General features: G+C 47.5%; 1 protein-coding gene across 1 annotated transcript; it reads right to left on the minus strand.

Annotated features, from left to right (window-relative positions):
- Positions 1-1,106: 1,106 nt before the first annotated feature.
- Positions 1,107-11,836, minus strand: tmtopsb (teleost multiple tissue opsin b). The gene is made up of 4 exons (XM_086065846.1): positions 11,192-11,836; positions 8,262-8,590; positions 4,604-4,837; positions 1,107-3,024 (listed from the first exon to the last, which is right to left on the minus strand). Exons 1-4 carry the CDS (start codon positions 11,580-11,582, stop codon positions 2,575-2,577), a joined length of 1,404 nt encoding a protein of 467 aa, XP_085921972.1. The 5' UTR covers positions 11,583-11,836; the 3' UTR covers positions 1,107-2,574.

An 11,836-nucleotide genomic window follows, 5' to 3' on the forward strand; every position in this document is an offset into this window, starting at 1 on the left:
TGCCGTTTTGTTTTCCCCCAGCAGTAAAGTCTTAACTGAATTAACGAACGGTACACAGTGTGTGCGCGTGCGTGCGTGCGTGCGTGCGTGCGTGCGTGTCTCATATCAGAAGCGGCATAATTGTGACACAAATCGCATTAGCAGTGCAGCAATGACAATTGACCGTCTCGAATTTTCTGAGTCGGGTGGGGTTTTTTCTTAAAAAAAAACACACAACCATGTATAGCAACGCTGATTTTTTTTGGTTTATGTAAATGATAGTAAAGTTTTTATTTCAAAAACAAAAACAAAAAGAACAACTGGCGTTTTTGTATCATGCATAGTTCGAAGTGTGTTTTTTTTTTAAACCAACTAATTATAGTAAAACTTAAGTAAATAATTAAAATATATATATATTTTAAAGACCAAGTATCGAGGCATTTATTTATTTAAAATAATAAAAATGTATATAATAAGGCTATTATTATTTTATTTTTTAAATGACCGTGTACAGTAAAGCGTTTTTTTAAATGACAATGTACAATGAGATGTTTAAAGAAAGTATTTTATTAAAAACTAGACAAAACATAAAATTAAGATTAGATTATGTAGTAAAGCATTTATTTTATTATTTATTTATGTATTTATTTATTTTGAAGACCGTTTATTGTAAGGCTTTTTTTTAAAAAATATAACCATTTATAGTAACTGGCTTTTTAATGACCACATCTAGTAAAGCATTTTTAAAGGAGACAGTCCGCCAAATTGTTTTAAAAACATGACCTTGTAGGCATTTATTGAAAAAAAAATCATGTATACTAAGGCTTTTATTATAGAATAAATGACCATGTAATATTAATGCTTTTATTATTATTTTTGAATTTTTTTAAGATGACCATTCAGGCATTTATTTGAAGAAAAAAAAACATGTTTAGTAAAGTTTTTTTTTTTTTTTTTTAATGTAAGATGTTTACAAAAAACATTTCGGAAATGTTTTATTTAAAAAAAACATCAAATTAAAAGAAACACCCAACACACAAGAGTGATTTTATTTTCCTGTTTTGTGGCTCACTTGGATTTCTTGCTCAAGTTAAACAAACAAAACAAGTCAATTGAATGAAGCACAATCAATGGTGAGCGTTTATTAAATGCGCAATTATAAAATGACGCTTGCACGATGTATACTACAAATGGCCGCCGGGTCCCCCAATCACTTTTGGGGCCCCTGGGGAATGTTTGCTACGTCACTGCTACTGGCACTTAATCGGCAAATGAACGTCACTGAAGCTTGACGTTTTGTCTTACAAATTGTTGATGTCAAAGTATCAATGGTTCATCAAATGGGATTATTGTGAGAGACGGAAGTTGACAACACAACTTGAAGTCAACAAGTGTCCAACGGTTAACTTTGGAACCACAGAAGAGCTGACGTGGGTTTGATATGTTGTGCAGCCTCAAACTTGCAACTTGCAATTCCCTTCCGTGTGTGCAAGCGTCACTTGTCACGTGTCACCGTTTTACGAGTTGCGTCACTTGTCACGTGTCACCGTTTTACGAGTTGCGTCATTCTTCATTTGACTTCGTGATGGGAAAAAAAAGCGTCCGCCGCGAGACGCTCTGCTTTTCTTGGCTGATGGTTGCTTCGTGACGTGTCGCTTATTTCCCTTCCGTGTGAATAAGCGTCACTTGTTTGCCACCGTTTACAAGGCGAAACTTTGCTTGAGCTCCTGCGAATAACGGCCGGAAAAATAAACTGCGGCGAAAGGAAGCCAATGAGAAATTGGCGCCACAGGACGTGAAGATGTTCGTCTTCACAATGGCTGGATTCAAAGATGAGTTGACTTTTATTTTATGACATTTTTTTAAAAAAACAAAAAACAATAATTTATTGTGATTTGTTTCTTTTTCAGCTCAAGCATCACCAAAACACTTTTTTTCTGCCGCATTTCATTTGATTTGTCGTGCTGCGTTTGTTTGGCGCAGTTCTGCTTTTAGAACTTGATTCTTTTTTCTTTTTTTTCTCCTGCTGAGTCATGTGCACTTTTTTCTCCTCTCAAAAAGGATTTCGTCGGAGGCGTGCGTGCTGTCGGCCGGGGCTGTTTTATGCCATCGAGATCAATGACATGGTAATAACATTTTCTTCCGTGCATTCAATTAGCGATCGAAGGCGATTTTTGCGGCGCTGTTGCTTCCGTGTGGCGACATTGCGGCCGTTTGTTCTGCCTGCGAGCTCGAGCGGGCCGAGTGGATCCCGATCCCGTGTGTTACGTCTCGCTCGGAACCTTCATCGGAACGTTTGTAGCCGAAGAGCTTCAAGGGAACACTCGCGCTCTCATGTGGACACAAACTTCCGATGGGAAAGGCCCGTTGGCCGCTCCGGGTCCGAGTCCACTTCTTCTGTCCATTCGTCCATGACTCTCAAAAAGTTGGGCTTTCGGGTTGAAACTTCAGAATGAAAAAAAAAACCAGTGAAACGTTGGAGAAAACCACAAATGATGTGTCGAGCTTAAAGTGCATTTGAGGTTTATCCTAAAACTTCAGGCAAAATGGATGCATGGAAAGACATTTTTGGAGCCAGCCAGTCCGGGACCGTCGTCACTCTCTGTAATGAGCCACCAGAGTCGCTTTGGGTTTCGAACCGTTTGCGTGAGCGGCCGGCCGATTATCCGCCTCCGAGGACCGATGGTGCGATTGCGGCGTGGCGTGCGCCGAGGTCGGCGCGGCGTGCGGCGAGGTCGGCGCGGCGTGCGGCGAGGTCGGCGCGGCGTGCGGCGAGGTCGGCGTTGCGTGCGCCGAAGTCGGCGCGGCGTGCGGCGAGGTCGGTGCGGTGTGCGGCGAGGTCGGTGCGGCGTGCGGCGAGGTCGGCGCGGCGTGCGGCGAGGTCGGCGTGGCGTGCGCCGAGGTCGGCGCGGAGGCGGACACACGGTGGTCGCGGAGCTCCGGACGGACGCCGCGCAGCGTCTTGGTCACCCCGGAGAAGGTCTTGAGGGCGGAGCGTCCTTCGACGGCCGAACATCTGAAGAAGGCTCGGAAACAGCGGTAGAACTACACGCGCACAAAAACACACAATCTGCATATGAGCTTGAGTTCAACAGAAATGCGGAAGTCAACAACACTGAAAAACTCCCAAAATGTGGCGATGACGATGAAGTGCGACGAATGAAGTCACGAGAAGACGACGACGACGACGTTTCTGTTGCTTGGTTCTGATCCGTCAAACTTAAGCTGTCCAAATTGCAACAGGACGTGATGAAGAACTCATCGTCATCGTCATCCTCATCCCATCCAAAGATGCGTTGGAGTCGTCTCGATGGTCTCCATGGATAAACGTAGCGCACTTAGTATACTTGAGTGTTTCCGCACGTATACTTGAAGTCGACTACATTTCCCCAGAAAGCCGGCAAAACCACGAGTGGACTTTCTCGAGCGTTTCAAGCAATGTTGTCGTTTCTCTTGTTGACGTTGGCGAAGGCGAGCGTGAGGCGCTCGTTTGCGTGGCCGCTCATCGTTTGACGCTGACGTCCGCCCTCGACCCGCAAACAAAAGCCTCTTCCTGACTTTTACGGGGAACGCCGAAACGTCCCGTGGCGGGCGGCCGCCGTCAACGGGGTTGAGGTCGTCGACGTTCTGTGCGGCGCTTGAAGTCTTCAACTCGCCTCAACGCACGGCGGACATATTTGATGGGCTGGGAGGAACTGAAGACTGAAAGCGCCGCGCAGTTATGGCGGCTTTTGATCAAACGTCGTCTTTGTCTCCGGCGCCAAATCCAGTGACGTGACAAAAGACGGACAGACGGATGAAATAATGGCCGACCCAAAGGTCAGAAAGGTCAGCCTTCTGCCGCGTCGTCTGGCTTTGGAGATGAGAAGAAAAGTCACGGACACACTTTCTTCTTCAAATAACGCTTTCATCCGCTTACGATGCTTTTCGTCAGCCGTCCGCTCGCGTTTCCTTCGCCGTCACATTCAATCTTTTGATTTCCATGCGGAGGTCAAAAATCGAATGGAAAAATATTGTTCTCGCGCTTTGACCTAACAGAGACCGGACTGCGTGGACAAAGAATAAGTCTGCTTTCTCTTCAACAAGACTGGCAGGACAAATTGCCGCACGCCAGCAAAATGTTGCAAAGTGTGACCCGATTCCGACACTCCCGTCTCTCCGCCGGCACATTCTCGGCGGGTGCTTTGTGACGCCAGGCCTCAAAAAAATACAGACTGAAGAAGGTTTTTGTCCTCGGATCCAGGTCAGTGCTGATGGTCCTTCTCAGTCCGTGTATTTCTTTATTTATTTGGGGGGGGGGGGGGGGGGCCTTTGCGTCACAAAGCACTCGCGTTCGTCAACAGCAGGCCGATGGACGGACGGACGGACGGATGTCACTATTTCAACATTTGACCTTCTCAAGACGTGCGTGTTTCACGGTTCAAATGTGGTGGGAACGCAGACAGTTGGCCGGTCTTTTTCAAGATGGCAAGAACGGAAAATCGATTTCAAATTGGAACTGGAACATTTTCAGTGGACACAAACTTTGTGGCACTTGGACGGACGAACGATAGTTTGACATTTTTGGTTGCCCCAAAACGGCTCAAATTTGATCCGTAAAAGGTTCCAGGTGACGAGTGCTCACCTGTTTGTTCATGAAGATGTAGATGAAGGGGTTGACCACGGTGGAGGACTTGGCCAGCAGCGAGGGCACGATGCCGGCCTCGGGGCTGAGGGGGTCTCCGGGGCCAAAGGTGGCCATCAGGGCCACCACGCCGTACGGCAGCCAGCAGACCAGGTAGCAGACCACCATGGTGACCACCATGACCAGAACCCGCTGCTCCCGCCGCCGCGTCACCACCGAGCTGCTGCTGCGCACCTGCAAGCGCAAACAAATCATTTTCTCCACAAAAAGTTTGATGAGAGATTTTTTGGTGTGTGAGCTCTTCTTCTTTTTTTTTTTTTTTTACAATAATGTGCCCTTTTTTTTTTTTCTTCTTCTTTTTTTTTTTTTTTTTTAAGAGCTCAGTATTGTTCATTCGGAAATGTCATCATCATTGCTCTTTTATTATTATTATTATTTTTTTTAATATATTTTATTATTATTATTTTTTGTTTGTTTTGTGTGTGTGTGTGTGGGTGAGTATGTGTATGTGCGTGCGTGCGTGCGTGCGTGCGTGCGTGCGTGCGTGTATTTGTTAGCTCACCAGAAAATGTGCCCTTTTTTAATATCGCCATAATTATCGTATCGTGATGTTTGGATTACATCGCCGGTGTAAACACATCAATGAAGGACTCGAACCAATTGATGAATTGATCGAGAGCTTTTTTCCACGCGAGCGGAAAACGCTGCAACGTCGATGTTTGACACGCACGGACGTCAATAAAGTCATTCAGGTGACGTAAATAGAAGCCCGGCTAATTCGATTGGATTTTCTCTCGTTAAGATAAAGACTCAAGCCCTGATATCGATTCATTGATTAAAATAAATATCACAACACTTTTCTTTTTACAGTCCCCGACGTAAGCAGAAGGATTCACAAAACATTTGTGCAAAAAACAAAACAAAACTGGCGCCTGCTTCAATATAATGACAAAGCACTGCAGGTGCCGTTTGGGTTGATCGCCATGGCGACGTGCTATGGAACATGAACACTTGCCTTATGAAACGTATCATTTGACAAGCGCTCATCATCCGCACTGAGCAATTCAAGAGCGCCATTTTTCTTCTTCGATTCATTTTGCGATCAAATCGAACCTGAAATGAGTTCAATGGGACCAAAGAGCAGAAAAAACACCGCAGGTTCACCAGCAAGGAATATAGAACCGTCTATCGCGTTCAGGTGATGGACAATCGAGACAAAGAATTTAAAATGATGACTTGCAACTCATAAACAACATGCAAGAGAAGAAAAGAAGAAGAGTGTCGATTTGCAAGCTGGCTCGGCTAACAGCTCGTCGACAGGCCTTAGCGGTTGTGCTCGCTTTCCTTGAACAAAATTCACATCATTTTTGCATATTTACAAAGCGTGTGAACTATTGTGGAATAACTTCAACTCAAACTAGCTAACTATCCCATAAAAACCAATTACTGAACACATTTTCTAACTAGCTCACGATACAGCTCATTTGTGTGGCAGTCTACTGGTAGCATGCTAGCTGGCTAAACTAGCTGCTAGTTTAGCCGGCTAGCATGCTACCACATCCTCGTCCAGCGAGTAGCTTGGATGTGCAACCTTACACATGAACTTTAGCCACCTTTTTAATCAGTTTACACCAGAAAGGCTAATGCGGCTAATCAACACGGCGACATCGAATGAGCCTCAAAAGGGTTAGGGTTAGGGTTAGGGTTAGGGTTAGGGTTAGGGTTAGGGGTTAGGGTTAGGGGTTAGGGTTAGGGTTAGGGTTAGGGGTTAGGGTTAGGGGTTAGTTAGGGTTTAGGGTTAGGGGTTAGGGTTAGGGTTAGGGGTTAGGGTTAGGGTTGGTTAGGGTTAGGGTTAGTGTTGGTTAGGGTTAGGGTTTAGGGGTTAGGGTTAGGGTTTTTCTGGATGCGTTTTTCTTCCTGTCTCATTTGGACGTCAGCCAATTGAAGCCATTGACGCCCCCGCGTCCATTTGAACAACATTTGATCATGTCAAGCTGTCAACGCGCTCCCTGACGACAAAATACCGAAAAATACCGAAAAACAGACACAGAATAGGCAATCGCGCAAAAACAAAAAGCGTTTTATATGACAAAAGCAAAAATGGAAACGTTTGCAGCGTGTGCAGAAAAGTCACACGAGCCGGCAAATGGAGCGCCAAATGAAAAACGCCGGCCCCCAAGCACTTCCATCCTCTTCCCCACCGATGAAACTGCGACGTTTTGTGGTGAGCAGTCGGTGGACAAAAACGCCGTCAAATGTAAGCTCGTAATTGTGAGACTCGACCTAGAAAAGCGTTTATCTTCAGCATCGATCTGGAATCTGCTCCTATTTGGGCCACAGGCTGCCGCTTATCTGCTCCACTTGAGATCGTCTTGTTTACACGCAATACAGCGCATGCTGTGCGTTAGCATGAACGAGCTTGCGGGCTTTAAGGCAGCGGCAGCATTTCATCCATTTCACGCACATTAACATCAACGCCCCCAAAACGGTTAGCAGTAATCCGCAATTGCTTCCAATTTACAAGCGTTGCGTCACATTTTGCCGTAAATATCGCCCGAGAGGAAATCGCTGACTTGACTTCACGCGTTCCACAGACGCGCCGAATACAGTCAACGATTCAATCGTGGATGGCCGCAAAGCACATTTGCAGCTCGTCAACAAACCAGTTGGTGTCTTATTTGGATCATTATTATTATAATAATAATAATAATTATCAGACGTACCGAGAACCGCGGTCAATCGACTTGGTGGTAGCGAAGGGGAAACCCAATCGTGCAAAAAAATATCATCAATGAAGATGCCATGCTATGATTTTCAGCTTTGTTTTTTGCTCTCGTACATGAACTTCCAGATATCGTTTTGTTTCGATTTTTCATTGTTGCATCGGTCACGAGACGGTCGGAAAGTCACAGAGCAGCTAAGATTCCTTGAGTTGAAGTTTGGGGCGGACAGCAATCACATCGGACTTCCTTGCCAAACATTGATGTTCTCAAAGATCATTTGTTGCTGCATGCGCTACTTTCATAAAAGCAAGAAGAAGAAAAAACAGAGGAGGAGGAGGAGGAGGAGGAGGAGGAGGGGGAGGAGCCTTTCCGAGGGCGGTTGACTGCCAAAGATCAAAGCAAACGCCGTCATCCGCTTCAAGCTCAAATCTTTGTCAGGCCAACACAAGCTTAGCCAGCAGGGATTAGCATGTCTCGCTAATCACGATGCAAGATCGACTTCAAGATGGCCGACATGACATCATTCGGCCAGCAAGCAAGCAAGCAAGCATCTTTGCCATTTAAAAAAAAAAAAACTGGACCCCAAAAACTAACAAAGAAAAACAATTTGACCATTTTGCATGAGAATCAAATATTTAGTAAAAGCTGAATAATAATGGAAATAATCGTTCATCTGTTGGATTGCCGATTCGGATGATGCTGCCAGTAGCTGACATTTTGGTCCTACGTGTGGTCTGATGAGACCAAGTGCAACTGATTTGGTTAAGATCCTTTTCCCTTGTCAACTTTTGCTGTTCCGAGCGTCTTCCTCTTTCTTTCGACCGCATCGAGACCGGAAGGCGAGAGCCAACCGCAGCCGCGTTCCCTCGTCCGTATGTCACTTCCTGCGGCGACACGTTGGGTAGAAAGTCCAAGAAGGTTTTTTCAAAGCTCACCTGTCGGATGGCGTGCAGCAGCTTGCCGTAGGAGAAGACGATGACGGCGAAGGGCAGCAGCAGGCAGAAGGCGAACAGGCAGACCACGTAGGAGACGTTGTTGGCCGTCCGCGAGCGCCAGTCCACCGAGCAGGTGGTCCCGGGACCCTCGGGCCCGTAGCGGCTCCAGCCCAGCAAGGGCGGCAGCGTCCAAGCCACGGAGTAGAACCAGGAGAAGCAGATGCCGGCCAGCGCCGGGCGGAAGTCGCGGCCGTCCGCCATGTTGGGCACCGTCATGGTGCAGTAGCGCTCGTACGACAGCACGGCCAGCGAAATCAGCGACGCGATGCCTGCGTGCGGGAAAAAAAAGGGAGGACAACGCCACGCGTTCAACGCACAAATTGGCAGCCGTGAAAAGAGAGGACGGCGCCAACCGCTTCTGGAAAAAAAATGGCGGAAGAAGATCGACCGCGACGACGGCGGGCTCGCGTTGATGAACAAAATCCTGTGCAGTTTTCTGCTTCCTGCTGCTAATTGTTCAATTGCCGTTGCCAGGTGACAACATCAGGACCAATCAGCGCTAATGAGCTCGTCCGGGAGACACTCCAGCCACTTGGACGGCGACGCAGCCGCCTGATTGGCTGACGATCGATGGCGACTTTCCGTTTGTCATTTTCAAAATGTCTTTTCGTTTCATTTGTGCAAATTGGTTCCTCAAAGACGTTCCAATTACAATGAACCCCCCCCCCCTTTTTTTTTAATTGTATTTCTTTCTGTCTTTTCATTTTTTTATCATTCAACCGTACCGTTGGGCTGGTTTGGCCCAATTGGGCTATTTCGGACCCAGCTGTTTTCCGACGGACATAAACAATCCCGACGCTTCCCGACCGTTTTGTTGACATCGTTCAGCTTCAAACTGCATCCAAATGTGCAGTCGCCATCAAACAACGTGCACTTTTGTGCATTGAGGGTGCCGCAGCACGTGGCTCAGTCTCCACTTTTCAAAGCCGACGTGTACTAATGACCTCCATTTATTTTTCCTCCCACGGCACCTCTGGTGGTTTGCGTGGCGGGTGCTGGCGCCGGCTCAAACGCGATCATTCTGACCCTTGGCTGGGGTTTTAATGGGCTTTCCACCTCAAGCGCAATTCTTCTCGTCCCTCCCGAGGAACGAAACGAAGCGGGCCGGGCCGAGACGTCTTTCTGCTGAGTCAGCAGAAAGCCTAATCACGGCTAAGCATCCAATCTGTGGACAATTCTCTTCCCTCATCGCGGGCTTTACTTCCTGTCCCACCTCCCCACTCTTTCACCCTTTCACTCTTTCACTCCTTCACTCTTTCACTCTTTCACTCTTTCACCCTTTCACCCTTTCACTATTTCACTATTTCACTCTTTCACTCTTTCACTCTTTCACTCGTTCACCCTTTCACCATTCACTCTTTCGCTATTTCACTCTTTCACTCTTTCACTCTTTCACCCTTTCACTCTTTCACTCATTCACCCTTTCGCTCTTTCACTCTTTCACCCTTTCGCTCTTTCACCCTTTCACTCTTTCACTATTTCACTATTTCACTCTTTCACTCTTTCACAATTTCACCCTTTTGCTATTTCGCTCTTTCGCTCTTTCACTCTTTCACTTTTTCACTCTTTCACCCTTTCACCCTTTCACCCTTTCACTCTTTCACTCTTTCACTCGTTCACTCGTGCACCCTTTCACTCTTTCGCTCTTTCACTCGTTCGCCCTTTCGCTCTTTCACTATTTCACTCTTTCACCCTTTCACCCTTTCACTATTTCACTATTTCACTATTTCACTCTTTCACCCTTTCACAATTTCGCTCTTTCACCCTTTCACCCTTTCACCCTTTCACCCTTTCACTCTTTCACTCTTTCACCCTTTCACCCTTTCACTCTTTCACTCTTTCTTCTTTCTCCCCGTCTGCGGCACATCCCACAAAAGTTGTGAGTGGCTCTCAATGATGCGATCACTTGCTTCTCGTTTGGACGCGTCGCAAACAAGAGCCTCAACTTGCTGCAATCGGGAAGGAAGCGAGCAACTTCGCCCACTTTTGTGTCCGAGAGGAGGAAGCGCATGCCGAGATTCAACAAGCGGCGCGGCGGCACTTTTCCCAACAATCAGCGTCTGCCATCCTCACGGTTGACATTTTGCTACGACACATCATGTCCACACAAACACTCTTTTTTTCTGTCTTTTTTTTTTTTTTTTATGACATTTGACTTCATGAGCTTTTCAGCTCCCAAAAAGTCGTTGCGCATGTTCATGCATTTCTTTTCTTTTTCTTATTTTGATTATCTACAATTTTCAGGCATTGACTTTCTTCCTCAAGTGTCAGTACTTCCTTATTTACACGCCGGCCGAAGATGTTAGCGCGTCTTATTAGCGCGCCAGCTAACGGCAACTCGCCGAGGTCAACTAAAATATGCAGAGGTTGAGTAAAGTATTGGGATGCATCGCACCTACAGGAAGTTGATGGAAAATGAAACAGTTTTAATGCTGCAATTTATTTCATTGTGCTGCTTCTTGAGGAGTGCCCACACTGGCCACTGGGAGGCAGTATAACACGGCGCTCAGTCAAAAGATGATTTAAGGAGTCATTTTTTCATGCAGGATAAAAAATGTGTGCCTTTAAAATGTTTCTTTTGTTTCAATATTTCCACCATTACCGCATTTAACACTTAATTTCATTTAGTAACAAAATGTTTTTCATTTTGTCCACTTTTGTCATTGTGCATTTTCCAAAATTGACTTTCCTTTGGCTTCTTATGAGCCAAAATGCGCTAAAAATGCAATTTAAGGTGAAAGAGGCTTGACTTATTTCAACTTTGTTTCAACAAGCCACTTGCATGTCCGCAGCCGCAGGTGCGAGTTCAGCGCGTGGAAGGAAACGCCCGAGGTTCAAATGTGACTTTGGAGCAATTGAGCTGCACTCACCGAGGCAGGCGTTGACGAACCCGTACCAGACGCAGCCCGCGCGCCCGATGAGCCAGCGTCCGCGGATGCTGGCGGCGAAGCTGAAGGGCGTCCCGAGCACGCTGACCAGGAGGTCGCTGAGCGAGATGCTGACCAGCAGCAAGTTGATGGGCGTGCGCAGAGCCCGGTAGCGCCAGAACATGGCCAGCACCGCCAGGTTGCACACGAAGCCCAGCGCGCCGATCAAACCCAGGCACGCGGCCACCAGCACGTGACCCGTCGGGCTGAGCGACGGCGGCGACGGCGACGGCGAGCCGGACGCCTCCTCGAACCTGGCGACGGCGGCGGCGGCGGCGGCGCCTCCTCCCGCCTGGTCGTGCGCGCAGCTCAGGCTCATGTTGGAGTCGATCATGCCGCCGAGTTCGGACCCGCTTCGCTCTCAAGCCATCTGGAGGAGAAGAAGAAGAAGGAGAAGGAGGAGAAGCGCGCGGCCAGCTCCGTCCTGTGCGCCTTTTACGCACGTGCTCTCGGGGGGTTCGAGTGGTGGCGAAGGTCGACGAGGGTCGTCGGCTCAGCCTGTCGAGTCGAGGGCGTGCAGGCTCCGCGAGAGGACGCGGGTGCGGCGGCGGCGGCTCCGCCCACTTGGTGCGCTCCTTTCACGCCTGC

This window comes from Leptonotus elevatus, chromosome 21 (assembly GCF_054856555.1).
Source record: "Leptonotus elevatus isolate MCC_2025b chromosome 21, RoL_Lele_1.0, whole genome shotgun sequence".
Classification (NCBI taxonomy): domain Eukaryota; kingdom Metazoa; phylum Chordata; class Actinopteri; order Syngnathiformes; family Syngnathidae; genus Leptonotus; species Leptonotus elevatus.

Coding starts and splice junctions, on each gene's coding strand:
- tmtopsb (XM_086065846.1), bottom strand. CDS start 11,582: ATGATCGACTCCAACATGAGCCTGAGCTGCGCGCACGACCAGGCGGGA. Junction 4,838..8,261: donor TGCTGCACGCCATCCGACAG/GTGAGCTTTGAA, acceptor TTGCGCTTGCAG/GTGCGCAGCAGCAGCTCGGT. Junction 3,025..4,603: donor ACATCTTCATGAACAAACAG/GTGAGCACTCGT, acceptor GTGCGCGTGTAG/TTCTACCGCTGTTTCCGAGC.